Below are 18,725 nucleotides of genomic sequence, written 5' to 3' on the forward strand. Positions count from 1 at the left end.
TACCTCAAAATGGATTATGGAAAAATATATTAAAATTATGATTTTTTTTATTTTAAATATTCATATTCATATATACCATAATAATTGAAATTGACAAATCCCCAAATTTTAAATTTAAAAAAGGCCGAGCATTGACGAGCTAGTTGACTAACCAACCAAATTACCTCACCACATTGCATGTCGATATTGGGTGCGGTTTACATAAGGTTCTAATATTGAACAATCAAAGTAAGACACACCTCTAAATTTGGTCATCTAAAAATATATTTTATTCTTTAACTATAAATTTTAAAAGTGGTTCAAATCATGTAGATCTATAAATACATAAAGATTTTAAAAATAAATAATTAAAATAATATATCATAAAATATTTTAGTTTTGAGTTTTGGAATCTCCCTATTTTTTATATCCATACATCTCGTCCATAGCAATTGAACACTCATTCAAATATAGGAATTGCAAACTTATATAGACTTTTTTTGCCCTCGTCATGTAGAGTTAATAAACCAAGAGGAGGCTTCTCATGTCTGTCATTTCGTCAAATGTAGGACACTCGTTCACATACTTTATCTCAATGCTACGTGTCATATGATCCGAGAATATACGGCCCAAAATTCCGACTAGCGTTAGCCACGTGGAAATCTGAGCATGCCTTTCTCCTGCCTAAACCGATAGCCCGGTCTTTTTACGCAATTAGAATTTCCGACGTTCTAGAGAGAGAAATGACTAAAAGGCCCCTCCCATTATACGATTTTCAAACGCCCCCAAAATCTAATTTTCCTATTACTCGAGAAAACTACCATTAATTAGTAAATAAGATGAATATTTCACCCCTAAACCAGGTGATTACTGTAGGAGCCTTGTTGATATTTACTTCAAATTTGGTCGATCCTTAGTAATGCACCCTTGATAAAAAAGCAGCGCTCGAAAGCCGCGAAGTTTCGACGGTCTGGATTGCCCCACTTGCTGCGCTACATCACTAAGAAATAGATCTTGGCCGCTGTTAAAAGGTATAAATAGCGGTGGTGGCGGGGAAATGAAGCAGCAGTGCTTTTTTTCAAGCGCATGTCCCTCACTCTGAACTGGTGAGCTCTGCATCTCTCTCTACCTTTCGTCTGATTTTAATGGCGATTTCTTTTTGACTCTTTCAATCCTATATGCATCCGTTTGTTCTATGAATTCAGGCTCTAGAGCTGCGAAAATGGTGATGTTCACAGTTACCAGAAAGGAAACCTCTCCCATTGATAGTCAGAAGCCTGGAACATCAGGTCTCAGAAAGAAGGTACCATTTATATGAATCTTGTTTTCAATCTCATTCTTTTTTTTTTGTTTTTTGTTTGTTGATCATGATTATTTATCTAGAATGATCAGCTTATATCTCTTTCTGTGATAAATTCTTCATTCTTTTGGCATTTGTCTTTGGTTTTTGCCTGGATATTTTATACAATTGATCATTGATTTAGTTTGTATTGAATGTGCTTAATATGGGATTCAGTTGCTGTGGGAGAATCAGATTGTTGTTGATGTTGTTGGATCGCATGTCACAAATTTTTTTCGTTTTGTTTTGTTTTGTTTATGGAGCTTTTTTTTGGATATGTTTTATCAATTTTCGTATCTCTCATGGAGCTCAATATCAATGTGGATTAATTTCTCTGTGGCATAGGTTCGATCTTTAATCTGCTGGATCACTTGATCTGGGCTTCTGGCAGACTCCTCTTTTTTCTTCTCTTTAATTATGATGGCGATTTCGTTCTATGGCAGAACTTTTGCTGTGTGGTTTAAATGTTTCCATTTCCTTGATATTTGATTGTCTGATGCTTTGTTGATCGTAATTTGGATTTGGTACTTATGATTTGCCTTTGCTTAACCAACTTTGATCTGCAAGAGTAATGTGCCTTTGTTTTCTACTTTTTGTATCCAATGCCTTTGTGGATGTAGATTTTACTGGGGGATTGAGAATTCTTAGTTTTTCATGTGGCATTAACTTCTTGAATCCTTTGATATGGCTTTCACTATCTTAATTTTCTTTAGATAGAGGAGTTAAGCTCGTTGTACTTCAGTCATTCATGGTACCTTTACCAATTTTCTGTGGCTTTGTTTGAGAAGAATATCTTGACATGGGAATCATTCGTAGCTTGCAATATTAGCTGCTCTGCAGTTGATATATTCCATTTGCACTATAGTTATGAGCTTGCAATTGTCATGGCCTTATAGATACACTTATAATGGCTCTTATATGGTCATACCTAATGCATTTTAATTTGGTGGTTCAGGTAACCGTGTTTAAGCAACCAAATTATTTGCACAATTTTGTCCAAGCAACATTCAATGCCCTCCCCGGTGAACAGGTCAAAGGCAAGTCTGCATCTGGTTTGCTGCCCATAAGAATCTTTGAGTTGGTTTGGTTTCTCAAATTTGCTTTATACTGTAATCTTGATGATTTAATTTATTTCAACTTTGATGGATTTATATTGATAGAATTAATGAGTCCATGCAATTCCCATCTTCCTTACAGCTTTCATTTTCCTTTGATTAGCTTGGAGTTACAGCTTTTCATTTTCCTTTGACTAGCTTGGAGAAAATCTCCCAGTATTTTATCCTAAAATGCTATGAAGTTGTTCTTGTAAATATATCCTAAATAGCTGTGAAGTTGTTCTTGTAAATATAACCAAATTATCTTTTTATTTTATTTTTTATGTTGTTAACTATTGTATTAAAATAAGTAAAGTATTACAGTAGTCCGTTGAGACGACCCACATGCTGGGTCTCTTGGCAAAAAATGTTAGGTTCCCCAAAAAAAGAGGTCATGTACATAAATAGGGTGGGGCTTATAAGTAATGCCCATTACAAAAGATTTACAAAAAGGTGCACATTACAAAGGATTTACAAAAAGCAGCCGATGATCTAGATAGTCCAAAACATCGTGGGAGACTTGAAGAACAATAGTGGGTCAAAAACTCCAGTGTCTCATGTGCTTGAGAGTGCACCTTCCTTAGCCATTTGGTCCACCAAGGCGTTTGACGTCCTCCAAGTATGCGTCCTTAAGACGGTTGTATCCCTGCAAATGTGCATTATTTCATCATAAATCGAAGCAAGATACTAGGGGGGAGGAGCAAATCCAGCAGCCCAAGAGGTAATATTTTGGGTGTCTCCCTCAACAATCCGTGGTTGACCCCACACGTGGTTGAACAATTTGAGTCCCGAAAGGAGTGCTATAGACTCAGCGAGCTGGGAGTTGGCATGGCCAATTTTCTTGGAAAAAGAGGCCAGGATATTACCGTGGTGGTCTCTGAAGATCCCACTCACTCCTGCTGGTCCAGGGCACTTGTCAAAATGGAGTTTAATTAGGCCTTCCAGTGGTGGGGACCAGTTATTAGTGCGTGAAGCCTGAGGGGAGTGGAAGTGGAGGACTTCTTCCCAATTATGCAGGAAAGTAGAAGCCGAAATGCCTTTGAATACCTGGTGGTTAGAAGCCCAGAATATAACCTGGGAAGTAATTTTGTGGAAGAGTGCCGAAGCTTCCCACTTGATTCCTCGGAAAATTCTTGAGTTTCTCTCGGTCCATATGACCCAAATTGTTGCCGCTATGGATGCCCACCATAAGAGCTTGCTTGCCTTTGGCCAAGGAGAGCCCATTGAGAGTTTAAGGAGGTCTGGTAGGGAACTAGGAGTTACCCAGGAAAGGCCAAAGTGACGAAGGATTTTGCTCCACAAATTGAAGTCTAGGTTACAGTGGATGAAGAGGTGACGTTGCTCTCTTCTTCGTAGAGACACATGACGCAGCGGTTAGGAATGGGAATTCCCCTCCGTTGTAGATGGTCCATTGTTGGAGCTTTTGAAGAGCGCACTATCCTGTTTAAGGCTTGGACTTTTGGTGGAGCTATCGATGACCACACTTAAAGACCACAGAGGTCGGGGAGTGGGGAAATGTGGGGGGTTGCAAGAGTTTTTTGTAGAAGGAGGCAACTGGGAAAGAACCCGAATGGGAAGGGATCCACACTAGGCTGTCAGAAACAAGGAAGGTTGAGTGAGATACAGAGGACAAAGAGACAAAATCCGAAATTTCAGTGTTTGAGAGGGGTTGTTTGAAGGAGGCTTCCAGACCTTGTGGTTACCGGTGACGGTCATCTGGTCGGCTACCAAGGAAGACTGGTTGGTGGATAAGATACAAAGAGACAGATACAAGTCCCTTAAGGGAGTGTGACCCACCCATAGGTCGGACCAGAATCGAACAATTTCACCTCCCCTAGGATGGAAGCGGATGTTATTCCGGAAAAGGGATAGAGAAGACAAGAAAGACTTCCAGGGCCCTGAAGGCCTGCTATGTGTTCTCCCTTCTGGTAGCCAGGTGTTAGAGGGAATTCTGTATTTGCAGCGGATGACTTGTGACCAGAGCAAGTTGTTCTGGGTTGCAAGTCGCAACCTTTATTTTCCAAGTACGGTTGTGTTCTGTTGCCTCAGGATCCAACCAAATTATCTTGGTGACAGTGTTGGTTGTGTTCTCATATGTACAATTTTGAAGAACCATAGAAGTGATTCTTTAAAGGTGACAAGGTGCCTTATTTTCATCCTTTGGGAAGTTCCATTATTTTGTTTATTGTATACAACTAGCAGGGGGATCAGAAACTTCAATGACAATATTAAACTTGGGGTATTGGAGCTTTTCTGTATTTGTAGTTTCTTTGTTTAGTATCAAAAAAAAAAAGAAAGTTTCTTTGTTCAATATTAATTTTATGCTTTTGGAGGAAACTATACCATGTTTTTTGTGTGGAAGGATATCTTGATTTAAAAATTTCAATCAATATAGCCAATTTGATATGCTTGATCCTTGCCTCATTCTCAACATTGGCATTTGTTATGTTTCCCACATTAGATATAAATTCCTTGATGTCTTGTATTTAGCATCATAATATGTGCCTTCAGATGATTTAATTATATAAATGTTTTCTCATAGTTTCAAAAAGCGGACCGCCCAGCGCATTGGCGGCCGCCTAGGGGGATATCCTTGGGTGCCCGCCTGAACCCGCCTAGGTGGCTGCCCAAGGCCTGTGCCCCACCCAGGGCCGGAAACGCGGCTCCTTGGGGGTATTTTTGGGTCATTTTTTTAATACTAAAGGGGAAAAATTGTGGGTTTTAGGTTCATTTGTAACCTAAAACCTATTAGAGACTATTTTAGAGAGAGAAAACCCAAAAAAAAAAAAAATTCTACTGAGCCGCTTCGGTTATGGGCGCCCGCTTAGGCGCTGGGCGGCCTGGACCCCCCCGACCGCCTAGGTGCCGCCTAGCGCTTTTTGAAATACTCAGTTTTCTTGATACATTACTCAGTCCATATAATATATTCCTGTTCTGCATATTGTAGGTGTTACACTCGTTGTCTCTGGAGACGGTCGCTACTTCTCTAAAGATGCCATCCAGGTATTATAGGTTCTAGAAATGTATGATTTTGTTACATATTTTTTTATGCTTTTGAATTGTGATTTTGATATTTTTGGTAGATCTCGTGGGTTTATTAGTCAATTTTTATTAAATTTTTATTGCACAATGAAGTGAACTTGTACTATGGTGTATTCTTCCCTATATGAAGAATCCATGTTCCCATGATTTAGGAAAACATTGATTTATGTTTATTTGTTCTAATTATTGTAGTGAATTTTATTGGCTATTTATTGTCTATTGTTATTGAATGATCCATATTTAGTCATGATTAGATGTATGTTCAAATGGTTATGTCCCTGCTTGACTTTGTGCATGTATGAATAGCCTATGTGTTCATGGCTGCAACAGTGCAACCAATCCCGAGGTTAGAGGGACAGGAGAGAGAGAGAGAGAGAGAGAGAGAGAGAGAGAGAGAGAGAGAGAGAGAGAGAGAGAGAGAGAGAGGACGCAATAGGTTATTTGTAAACTTTTGGAATATATCAGTCATAATTTAGCTTGGAGAGAGTCTTAGATATCTAAAATTCCTTTACAAAATGACCTTCAATAGGTCTGAAGAAAAGGCCTAAAAATTTGATTTGTCGCCAAATGTGTCTGGTGTCTTGGTAATTTGAGTGAGATGCCCCCAACAGATTTCAGTAACTCCAAGTATCTCTGAAGTGGTATTTTCTCTCCTTAATTCCTATTAGGCAACTGATAATTTCATATGTTTTTTTATGTTTTAATTATCTCAATAATCCATCTTCTCATGTTTCCCTTTAGGTGAGAGGGACTCTGCGTTCACTTCCTATATTGGTCTCACTACCTGCAGTTAGAGTTTATTGAATGGAGTCATGCTGCTACCATTCTTTTATTTTGATCAATGAGTTTGCCTGATAAGAATTTTACTGATGTATGGAATTTTGCAGATAATAATTAAAATGGCAGCTGCAAATGGCGTGAAGCGCATTTGGGTAGGCCAAAACGGTCTCCTTTCAACCCCAGCAGTTTCTTGTATCATACGTGAAAGATATGCTGCAGATGTAAGATCATTCTCTCTTCTAAACATGTCATTCTGGCCCCTCATGTAGCTTTGAGGCTTCTCCTAGCATTGTTCATTTCGTCACATAACCATTATACAGTTTTAATCTAAATACATGGTCATAGTTTCTGCATTAGAGGCAAAATATTTTTATGTTTATATGATAATTTATATTGTGTTATTGCCAATTGTAGGGAGCTAAGGCTTCAGGAGGTTTCATCTTGACAGCTAGTCACAATCCGGGGGGACCGCATGAGGTATTTGCTTCTATGGGTTTCCCAACACATTAGGATCTAGAAAACAGGAGTCCATCTTTTGTAGAAAGATCAGATACTGGCTATTTCTCATGCATGGTTTGAGATTTATTTTAATGGTGGATGTTACTGCAAATCTGTGATGCATGGACACTTCAAAATGAGTGATCTATGTTGGATGCTCCAAAATCGTATGTAAAATCACAAATAGCTGATGTTGTAGCCGTTTTCGTGGCTGTAGCCATGCATTACAGCTGTATAGTTAACTGTTGTGTTTATTTTTAGGTTAATGCAAAGATGAAGAAATGATTCGCTACCAAAAATGTTCATCTTTGGGCTAAATTCTCGTGTGTTTTTTTTTTTGAATTTGTATGTAGTTTTATTCAAGTATGTATAAGTATGTGTCGTTTCTTGGTACGGGTCAACTATATGAATCCAAACACCTATTTGTGTTCTCATGGCCACAATTTACTTCACGTATTGTGGTTTCTCCTACTTACATACTAACCTTTTTCTTGTTCCTTGTTAATTATACATGGTGCCTGGAGCTTACTTGTAAGCACCTAGGGATCTATGGGAGGGAGAGACATTGTGTCATGCCTATGGAGTTTATTGGACATAAACGTCGAGTCAATTTCTCTTTTTTGTTGGCATGCTATATGGAGGACATTTTTGTGAGATTTGAACTTTGTATGTTTCATATAATCAGCTTGCTGATTTATTATGAGTAATCTCCATCGTGAGTTTGATATTTTTTATCTGTCTAACATGAATTACTTGTTCTCGTACTTGGACATCATTGTGAGCAATCAATGGGAACAATGATCATAAGAGAGAAGTCTGCAATGTTATCTCTTATATTGGTTCGCACTCTAAGGGTGCTTGTGTGGACCTTATTGATTCTATGGATATCTTAATCACTGTGTATGCCCCAACTGTTAAACAAAATATAGAATATGAGAATGAACATATCTTCTTCTCAGATATCTTACATATGAATGGTGATAGTAGTTCTATCTCCTGAGTACATGATATTGCTATTATATTAGAATAAGATGACTAACATTATCTAATTTCCTCGACTTTATTATTCTAAAATTTTTCATAAAATTTTCTAATATGGTGAGATATTCTCGGGAGCTGTTAATATCATTGCTCTCAGTGATTTCATGCTACTTCCTGGACTTCTATAAATAATATCTTCTATTGCAATCCAGTGGTGGATATATCTTTTTTCTACTTTAAATCACCAGTCACGAGAACAAATTAATTGCCATTTTCTACAGTTTTGTACGTAAGTGTAGGGCTAGCAATGGGCAGCCTTGGCGTGAGCCTAGCATTGATCCGTAAAGGCCAGACTCAAAAAAAGGGGGAAAAAAAAGGGCCGTGCTGGGCTGGCCCTGTTGCGCACCTGGGCTGGCCTTGGGCGACACTTTGTGGCCTTGGCCCTAATTTTTGCTGGCTGGGCTGGGCTGGGCTGGGCGGGGCTGACCAGTCTAGGCAGCGCCGCTTGGTCCATTGCCAGCCCTACCTAAGCAAAAGTAGGAGGTGGCAATGCACCTTTGTATAGTTTGCCATGGCTCACTAGTTGACTTTCACTGTTGACTTTTATGTTAGTATTAGCAGTAATTGTTTCTTGAGTTGATTCTTCCCAGTTTTGTGTGTTTACATTACAGCATATGTTGTTTGACATTTGTCCTGTTGCAGAACGGTTGTCCTGCATGATTTCACAAGAATGTTGGCTTTCTTAATTTCTGTTGATTGGTGATGAAAAAAAATGTCTATGATTTGTAAAAACTGTTGTATGGGTGAGTTCAGGTGAAGACCAATTGCCTAGTCATATCAAGTTAATATCAACAATACCTGATGCCTAGTATTCTATTCTCATTTTTTATATTAACCTTCAATGTTCTTTCTAGGATTTTGGGATCAAATACAACATGGGGAATGGAGGACCTGCTCCTGAGGCAATTACGGATAAAATATATGCCAATACAAAGACAATAAAAGAATATTTCATTTCAGAAGATCTTGTGGATGTATTACCCTTCTCATGGGCTTGTTTTGGAAGTTCAATTGTATGACACATTTCTCATGATATGTGAAGTTGTATAATTTTCAAGTAATGGTGCAGGTGGACATCTCTGTCCTTGGGGTATCAAGTTTTCAAGGACCTGAGGGAACTTTTGAAGTGGAGGTCTTTGATTCGACAACTGATTATGTGAAGCTGATGAAGTAAGTGTCATTCAGAAGACCAAGGGAAACTTCAGTTACAATTGACATTAATATATATATATATATATACTGCTTCATGTTTTATTCCTCATTGACATTTTCATCTGATTCAGAAAAGTGTTTGCACGTCATGAGGTAGCATATTCACCTTTCATTGGTTTCACAAATTAAGAGCCATAACTTCATTGGCACTATACTCTGTTGCCACATTGCATTTGTCATGTGCAGAAAAAATGTATGTCTAAGTTGCTATAATGTTAATGGCTGAGTTAGTGCATCCTCACATATTTGGGACTATGACCTCTTAGTACTATTTGAATGGTGAACAAATATGCAATATCATAGAAAATTTGTTGTAATTGTTGTGAAACCTGTTGTTTTGTGTTAGTAGGCTAGTAGGGCATGATTGCCACATTACATGGAGAATCTCTCCTTCTCTTCCTTGCCTCCCAACCTAGCAGCGTAGCCAAAACGGCCCTTCTCAGATGATGAAGTCCTAGGGACAATCAACGACCTCAGTTCTGACCGAGCCCCTAGACTGGACGTCTTTCCAATTGCTCTCGTTAAATCCATTTGGGAAACCCTGAGTCCTGACATTATGGCCTTCTATGTGGAGTTCCACTCCCGTGGCATAATTCACAAAGCCATGAATGCTACATTCATAGCGTTGATACCTAAAAGTGGAGGAGCCGAAGAACTTAAAAGATTTTAGGCCCATAAGCCTGATTAACAGTTCTTACAAAATCCTGTCTAAAGTTTTGGCCTCCCCCCTAAAGACCGTCCTAGGCTGGGGTAATCTCCCCAACTCAAGGGCTTTTCATGAAGGATTGCCGGATCCTTGATGGGGATAGCACACGAGTGCATTCACTTTCGTCAGGTCCTGTCATCAAAAACCCCAGGTCCTGTCATCAAATTGGACTGGGAGAAAGCTTATGATCATGTTGAGTGGAAAATTCTTGATGAGACCCTCTTTAGAATGGGCTTTGGGACCGTACGGAGAAAATGGAACCAAGGATGTATATTCAAACCCTTCTTCTCAGTGCTCATCAATGGTTCCCCTAAAGGATACTTCCAGGCTTCGAGAGGCCTGCGACAAGGTGATTCTCTGTTGCCTTTCCTCTTCGTGATAGTGCTAAGGTCTTTAATACTTCCATTTCTAGAGTGTATCGAGCGGGCCTTCAAATAGGCCTTCATGTTTACCATTTCCCACCTTCAATACGTTGACAATACACTCCTATTTTGCGATGCCTGCCAGCAACAAGTCGACTTTCTACTCCTCGTCTCCAATGTTTTGAGTTAGCCATTGGTTTCAGTGTTAATATGGAGAAATCTAAGATGATGGGAGTTAGCATCGACAATTCTCTTGTTCATAGCCTAGCTGAATGTTGGGTGTGCAGTAGATAACTCCATCCACTTACCTGGGAATTCCTCTATGGCTTGGTTTGCCGAGACTCAACCAATGGAGTCCCATTATTGACAAATTCAAAAGAAGGCTTGATGGCTGGAAACGGCGATTCTTATCCTCCGCTGGAAGAGTTATTCTCATCAAGGCAACACTCTCAAACATCCCCTTATTCCTTATGTCCCCTTATTCCTTATGTCTCTCTTCCATATGCCTGCTTCTGTCAGAGCTAGAGTGGAAAAACTCATGATGGACTTCCTGTGGTCAGGTGAAGGATGCCACAAATAGTCGCCATCTCTTCCTTAATCAGGTTTCGCCTAAGGATGGGTAACAGGATATTGTTTTGATCTGGCACTTGGGTAGGCTGTATTCCACTTAAGGATCAGTTCCCAACTCTGTTCCTCATCCTCTCTCCACAGTGGCCGACAATTTTGTATGCTCTAGGCCTACTAGAACTTGGTATCCTAATTTCCAGAGGCCCCTTGCAGACCAGAGATGGGAGATTTTTGGAGCTCTCCCCTATTCTACACATGGAGTTTCTCCCCCTTTCTGGGGACGGCAAGATAATTTGGTCTCCAGCTACATCTGGGGTCCTTTCAGTAGCTTCTTTTTATCGAGCTATCACCTCTCCACCCACCTTCTCTACTGAATCCCCCTTGATTGCGGCCAAAGCATGGTTCTCTTTCATTCCCTCCTAAGATTCAAGTTGTCTGCTGGGTTGCCCTTCACGAAAGGGCCCCAACAGTTGATCAACTTCAGAGAAGAGGTCTCTCCCTACCTAACAGATATGCCATGTGCCTAAGGGTTGAAAAGACTAATGCACATCTCTTCATCCACTGTGATGTAGCATCTGCCCTCTGGTCTGATATGCTCCACCTGTTTAGTTGGTGCTGGGTAACTCCTCAGTCTATCCCCCATTTCTTCTCTACCTGCCTACACACCCCCTGGACTAAATCTGGCAACCTTCTTTGGAGGGCATCGATCGCTGCAACCCTGTGGATAATTTGGCTCGAAAGGAATAACAGAATTTTCATGGAGGAGAAACCCTCAATCCCTACCTTGATCGACAAGTGTCGAACACTAGTTTCCTTTTGGGCCAAAAACCACAAACTCTTCAGAGATTTCTCATGTGCTGAACTCCATCACAACTGACAGGTCCTCTTGAACCTGACGGCTTAAGGATACCACATGCTTCTTTGTGTAGGCTGCTTGACGATGGGCAAACAAAGCTAAATTTTGACGGTTGCTCTCTTGGAAATCAGGGACCCTCCGGTATTGGGGGCATTTACAGAAATTCCGAGGGCTCTGCCCTCCTCTCCATTTCCCCACCTATTGGTTTTATGGACTCCACTACTGCGGAGGCTGTTGCTTTGCTAGAGGGGCTTTGAAGATTCGACCCTAGCTGGAACACAGATTTGGTAGTTGAAGGCGACTCCAGCAGCATCATCACCTTGGCCTCTTGGTCTGCCCCATGCCCTTGGGGACTCGACCATATCTTCGATGAAATTTCACACATCTGCAGCACCTTATGTGTTACCTGGAGACACACTTATAGGGAAACCTACAAAGCTGCCGATGCTCGAGCTAGGGAAGGAGCAAGTCTTAACATCTCCATGGGGATTGTAGGCATTTTGCGTGCATGCAGACTGTAGGATCCTCTTTTTTTGCAACCTGATATGTGCTTGTAAACACTAGGATCGTCTGCAGTAAAAATAAATTTATCCATTATTCGTGTTATCTGCCATTGTAAACGTTTTATCTTGTATTGCCCAGTACATATTACAGCAAGAAAAGTAATTTGCATTTTTATAATCCTGCCTTCATTTGGACCAGCAACTTGATACGATCCTTCTAGCAATTTTTCTTTCTTGTTTTTGGTGTGCAACTTTGATGAAATATCTCTGTTCACCTGTTGAGGCTCCAAAGACTTCTGATGTTGGTGCAGACCATTGATTTGATTATTTTGTCCTGATGGTTCTGAATGTTACCTTTGAAGGCCTTAATTCAAATACTGAAATGCATACGAGAATAATTGGATACTTTACGCAACGAAGTCGCCTTTTTGTAAGATTTTTTTTTTTGGATAGTGAATTAAGAATCCTGTCTTTTTTTATAAGTGTAGGTCAATATTTGATTTTGAATCTCTCCGGAAGCTGCTTTCCTCTCCAAAGTTCACATTCTGGTAAGCTGGATGTTTTTAATGCACTTGAGATTCTTATCATTGGAAACATTCTTTTCTAGTTTTTCAGATACAGGAATTGTCTAAATCCCCTCTATTGATTGCCAATTTTCAGCTTTGATGGACTTCATGGAGTGGCTGGTCCCTATGCCAAACGTATTTTTGTGGAAGAGCTTTCTGCCCATGAAAGGTCATTATTAAATTGTGTACCAAAGGTACTATAGCTTCGTACTTTGTTTCTACTAAGTTTCAGATTAGTTCCATTAAGTGTCAGATTAGCATTTCCTTCATGAAATTTGGAAATGTACAACTAAAGTTTATAATATAAAATAATAACAGTTGCCTTTGTCAGAAAAAAGGGGTTCCCTTCTTTCCCACAATTGTATTTATTTATTTTCTATTTACTCAAATTCAAAGATTCATTCTTCCTGGACACAATCAAACAGGAGGACTTTGGAGGTGGCCACCCTGATCCAAACCTGACCTATGCAAAGGAGTTGGTTGCACGTATGGGATTGGGTAAAGAAGCACCTAAAGATGAACCACCAGAATTTGGAGCTGCTGCAGATGGTGACGCTGATCGTAATATGATCCTTGGGAAAAGGTATTGTACCTTTCTGTATGATTTCTTGATAAGCCTTTCTAAAGAAAATGCCTTTGGCTTCTTCTTAGAGCTGCTTCTTTTCCTTTCATCCTCAGATTTTTTGTAACTCCTTCGGATTCAGTTGCCATTATTGCGGCAAATGCAGTCCAAGCCATTCCATATTTCAGTTCTGGATTGAAAGGAGTTGCAAGGTAATCAATGCTTGCATTCATAATTGTGCAAAACAGTTATACAGAAATTCATATGTATTGATCTTATCATAGATCATTGAACATAATGTGTCCTTCCAATTTTGTTGGTTATGACCTTGTCCAGGAGATTTTATTCTGCTTTCTAAAGTCATTGCATATTATTTGTGTTTTTGTTCATCCTTGACCCTTCAAATATTCTTCCTTGCAGGAGCATGCCTACATCAGCTGCCCTTGATGTTGTGGCAAGAGATTTAAACCTGAAATTTTTTGAGGTACTTCGTAGATTTTAGATTAGACGTTAGTTGTGGAAAGTTAAATTTATGAAGCTTGAAAGGTTTCACGTTATCTATTCGGGTGTTCTTTTAGGTTCCCACTGGATGGAAGTTTTTTGGGAACTTAATGGATGCTGGATTATGTTCAATCTGTGGTGAAGAAAGTTTTGGAACTGGTGGGTATCATGTCAATTATTCTTGAAGGTGTCACTAGTTATGGAATTGATTGATTGTGCTATATTCTTCAATTTGTACTTGATTGCATTTACACTTCATAGGTTCTGATCACATTCGTGAGAAAGATGGAATCTGGGCTGTTTTAGCATGGCTTTCTATTATTGCCTATAGAAATAAGGACAGCCTGGATGGAAGAAAGCTTGTGAGTGTTGAGGACATAGTTCGTCAGCACTGGGCTACTTATGGTCGTCACTACTATACTAGATATGATTACGAGGTAAGTCCACTTGGAAAAAAAAAAAAAAGAAGCTATCCATTCCAGTGATTTTGTAGCTTCTCTGATGGTCTGAAATGTTTCAAATGGTTCTGTGAAGAATGTGGATGCTGGAGCAGCAAAGGATCTTATGGCACATTTAGTCAAACTGCAAGCCTCTCTTCCTGATGTCAACAAGTATTCCTTCTTAATTAATTTGCGTGTTGAACGCTGATTTGGGTTTTCATGTGGAAAGTTTGTTGGTTGATGTGGAATGTTTGTCATTCTTACTCAATTGATCTCCCTGATATTCATAACCTTCAAATGATTTTCTTTCTTTTAAGGGAGTTTCTATTAAATTTTAATTCCATTAATCAAATTTTTATTGATATTCTATTTTCCTATGGTTTCTATGTAGGTCTTAATTTTTAAAGTAATGGCTCTATCCAACCATTCGTGATTTTTTCTTGGTAGTGGAGTCCTTTATATACCAAGGAACCCTTTTTCCTCTCCTAATGTAGGGCAAAAAATTTCAGTCAGAAAAAAATGTAGGGCGAAGGATTTGATCATTTCAAGTTTACTGCGTCACAAAAGAAAGAAAAGAAAATTATGTAGATTAGTTTCCTGAATCTTTTCCTATTTACTGTCTAGGTTCTGTTATATTACCTTGCTCATGACACTTTGCACTCACATATTTCTTTTAAAGAATTACAAACATCACCCAGAACTTCTTTATAGAGATTGGTGTACATTTATAATTTGTTGCGATCTTGATAAAAGGTTCATAAAGGGGATACTGTCAGATGTGTCCAGCATAGCTCCCTGATATTCATAACCTTCACATGATTTTCTTTTCTTAAAGGGAGTTTCTGGTAAATTTTCATTCCAGTAATCAAATTTTTATTGATATTCTGTTTTCCTATGGTTTCTATGTAGGTCTTAATTTTTAAAGTAATAGCTCTAACCAACCATTCGTGATTGTTTCATGGTAGTGAAGTCCTTTATATACCAAGGAACCCTTCTTCCTCTCCTAATGTAGGGCGAAAAATTTCACAGTCAGAAAAAAATGTAGGGCAAAGGATATGATCATTTCAAGTTTTCTGCATCACAAAAGAAAAAGAAAGAAAAGAAAATTATGTCGATTAGTTTCCTGAATCTTTTCCTATTAACCATCTAGGTTCTGTTGTGATAATATTACCCTGCTCATGAAACTTTGCACTCACATATTTCTTGTAAAGAATTACAAACGTCACCCTGAAATTCTTTATACAGATTGGCGTACATTTATAATTTGTTGTGATCTTGATACAAGGTTCATAAAGGGAATACGGTCAGATGTGTCCAACATAGTCCAAGCTGATGAATTTGAGTACAAAGATCCGGTTGATGGTTCAGTTTCAAAGCACCAAGGAATTCGATATTTTTTTGAGGATGGGTCTCGATTGGTAAACTGTCATTTTTCTCTCTATTTTCTGTTTAATGACTTTATACTAATTGTATTCATGGTGTTTCTTAAATACGGATTTCTCACTGCAATAGTCCACTCTCTCTTTCTCTCTCCGAAAATCAATCCAAACAATTTCTCCTGTTCAGGGTATCGATTTGATTCTCAATTGTGGAATTAGGAGGATATTTAGAAATAGATAGATCCCATCAACAACACTTCCTATATTCACTTCTATTCCAGGACTATATCCATACACTTGCTTATGATCATGGTTAAAATGGATCAGTTCTTTACAGTGTTCTACAAAACCTGCATAAATCACTTGCTCTGCTTTTTGGATTTCTAGAAGTATCTGTACAAGTTAAATTTTATGCTAATCCTTCAACATATCCTACTAAAGTGCCATGCTCAAGTACTTTGGATTTTTAAAATAGTCATTTAAAATTCCATTGTTTTTAGATTCTGAGTTTCTGGAGGACCTTCACCATTCATATAGGTGCTCTAGGCACTGATTAATTATTTTATTTTGATTGGTAATCTAAGTATATCTGTATAGGTTATAATTCTGATGATATATGTTTTAACTTTGATAACGCTAGGTTTTCCGTCTTTCTGGAACTGGTTCTGAAGGTGCAACCATCCGCTTATACATAGAACAGTATGAGAAGGATTCTTCCAAAATTGGAAGGGACTCTCAAAAAGCCTTGGCGACACTGGTAAGAAACTTCCATTTTCTATCCTTCTGATACCAAGGTTATGTTTTAACTGTTAATACAAAAATTATATTCCACAGGTCGAAGTTGCTTTGAAGCTCTCTAAGATGCAGGAATTCACTGGTCGCTCTGCTCCCACAGTTATTACATAGGAAGTGGGACTGCTTCTGTTGATTCAGATATCATTTTGTTAAGGTATGCAATGATCAACATGACAACGGTTTGTAGTTCGGAGCTACTTTGGAGTCAGCTAGTATAGCAATAATGAGTTTGAAGCTGCAACAAAAGCATAATATTATATCCCCAAAAGTGCCATCTTTATGGCTTTTGCTTCGTCTTCTTTTGTTATATGTTGCTAAGTTTAGTTTCGTATCGAAGACATAGATGTTGCTATATTTCTGCCTTTTGCTTATTTTACTGGATCTTGGAGTTCGCAGAAGATTTTCGGACAGCATTTTCCTTGGGATGCTTTGTTAAGAATTTAACTAGTGGAATGCATCTATTGTATGATGATCAAGACTGTAATAAATACTTGATGGTGGGAGTTGTTATGCATACTTCAATGTTTTCAAATGTCGGTGCAACTTACTATTCCATTCAATTGTAAAGCAGTCACATGAATATGCTAGAAAAGCTATGCATTGCTTCTATGAACATTTTAGATTTAACATTTAACTAAACTTGCTGTTCTCTGACTTCTTGGTTTATCAATCAAATCAATTATTTCCTTTTAACTTCGAATTGTCATGTTAGAAGGATTTTTTCCATCTGGAAAAAAGCTACGAATTAGGAGGATTTTTTTAGATCTGTACATATTGTACATCTATTCTGGTGAAAAAGCTACTTAGGGGGATTTTTCAATCTGGAATTTGGGATTCACCTGAGAATTACCAGATTATTATTTCAAAGTAGAGGATTTTGAGCTCCTAGACACTTAGATTTTACCATTCAGAAATTGGACACTAAATTCAATTTTTTTTTCTTTTGAGGTTGATTTCTAGATGTTGGATCCCAAAAATTTGGGGTTCTAATAGTGTTTGAGGGTTTATTATTTTTTAATTATTTTATTTCTTTTTCTTTTTTTGTATCAAGATACCTAACATGACATCAAACCAGCCCAAGAAACCATGCAGTTCATGATTGGATTATACTGCGGTTGTCGTACCTCGGCAAGATGGGGTCAAAACCTCATGGATGGACATTATGAGCCCGTATTACCCAGAAAAACCCTTAAAGAGGTAGGTAATCAATGGTCTCTAAACAACAGTAACCCACCAACTTTGGAAGATTAGGGTTGACTGGTCACACAGGCAGGTGATGCCATGTACACCAGAACTGATGGAATCTAACTGAGAAATGGTTTTGGATCAAGGTCAAATTTGGAGGATCTTCATAAATAAATCACATGGGACTATCCCTTGCAAAAGCCATGAGTGTGGGACGCAGCATGATATTGAGCCGTCACACATACAATTGATAAGGGAGATGGTCCAAACCATGACCTGATGAGTTGAGTACTGCTGAAATGGGTCAAAGTTTAAATATAATATGCCCCCAAGACACCCTCCAAAAATTGGAGTATTCTAATATTGGATGCTTGAAATATGGGGTCCCAAAGTTAGAGATCACTGACGAGGTAGTATTCATCACTTTATGCCCTAAAAAAGTGGGTCGATTGACAAAGGGACCCTTGACAAACAGTGTCTGAAGAAGGCTGAAACTTGGTAAGATGGTGGATTGGTCCCTAAAAACCTCGAGTTTCTAATTTCAGGGCAATATGGCATCTTCTAGTGCCAATAAATTTGAGGGAATTTTAAAAGGAATAGGACTGGTCGCTATTTGGGATAAGACCGGTGCACATGAACAACATGACCGGTCACTATTTATAAACAGGCACCTCACAAGATTTACTTTGGGCACTTTTTGGGCCATATCTTTCAAGCCAAATTTGGAGGGGATTGTTCCTCACTCAGTCCTCTTTCGGTCCGTACATATATCAAATGGGTTATTTTCTACGGCCTAGTAGTAGACACATCAGTTTGAGTGTGGTAGGTCAAGGATTCAGATCCTCGAAGTTTGTCCCCAAATAAAAAGCGAAAAAAGCTATCCTCCTCCCACCCTGCTGATTTACCCAAAAAAAGATACTAGGTTGAACGCAAGGACATCAACTCCACCTTACACATACACTCTCTCCCTGCATATAACAACCCCCACCTCCCCTTTTTCTCTCTATATATGACAATCATTAATAAGCATTTAATGCAAGGACAACTCCCAACGCATTAAAATATATATATATATATATATATATATATATATATATATATATATATATATATATATATATATATATATATATAAATATATAAAAGTAGCAATCTTAGAATGTAGAATTACAAATGCACCTCAAAATTTCATTGGAAAAAGTTGTTTTAATAGTGAAAAAACCTCTAATTGATCATCTCGACATCGAGATGTATGAAAATGAAAAAACAAAAAGATTTTGAGTCCTAGAAATAGTGCATCTTGCAATATATTATCTAG

At 38.5% G+C, this 18,725-nt stretch overlaps 1 protein-coding gene across 1 annotated transcript; it reads left to right on the top strand.

Annotated features, from left to right (window-relative positions):
* The first annotated feature begins 1,041 nt into the window (after nt 1–1,041).
* Nucleotides 1,042–16,754, top strand: LOC18422474 (phosphoglucomutase, cytoplasmic 2). Its single transcript, XM_006826847.4, has 19 exons — nt 1,042–1,085; nt 1,185–1,282; nt 2,274–2,355; nt 5,360–5,415; nt 6,342–6,455; nt 6,649–6,711; nt 8,628–8,747; nt 8,843–8,943; nt 12,468–12,527; nt 12,640–12,739; nt 12,971–13,128; nt 13,224–13,319; nt 13,528–13,591; nt 13,686–13,767; nt 13,870–14,045; nt 14,143–14,219; nt 15,334–15,466; nt 16,068–16,184; nt 16,262–16,754. Exons 2-19 carry the CDS (start codon nt 1,202–1,204, stop codon nt 16,331–16,333), a joined length of 1,752 nt encoding a protein of 583 aa, XP_006826910.1. The 5' UTR covers nt 1,042–1,085; nt 1,185–1,201; the 3' UTR covers nt 16,334–16,754.
* The last annotated feature ends 1,971 nt before the right edge of the window (nt 16,755–18,725 follow it).

This window comes from Amborella trichopoda, chromosome 4 (genome assembly GCF_054954075.1).
Source record: "Amborella trichopoda isolate Santa Cruz 75 chromosome 4, AtrichopodaSantaCruz75HAP2 v2.0, whole genome shotgun sequence".
NCBI classification, from domain to species: Eukaryota; Viridiplantae; Streptophyta; class Magnoliopsida; order Amborellales; family Amborellaceae; genus Amborella; species Amborella trichopoda.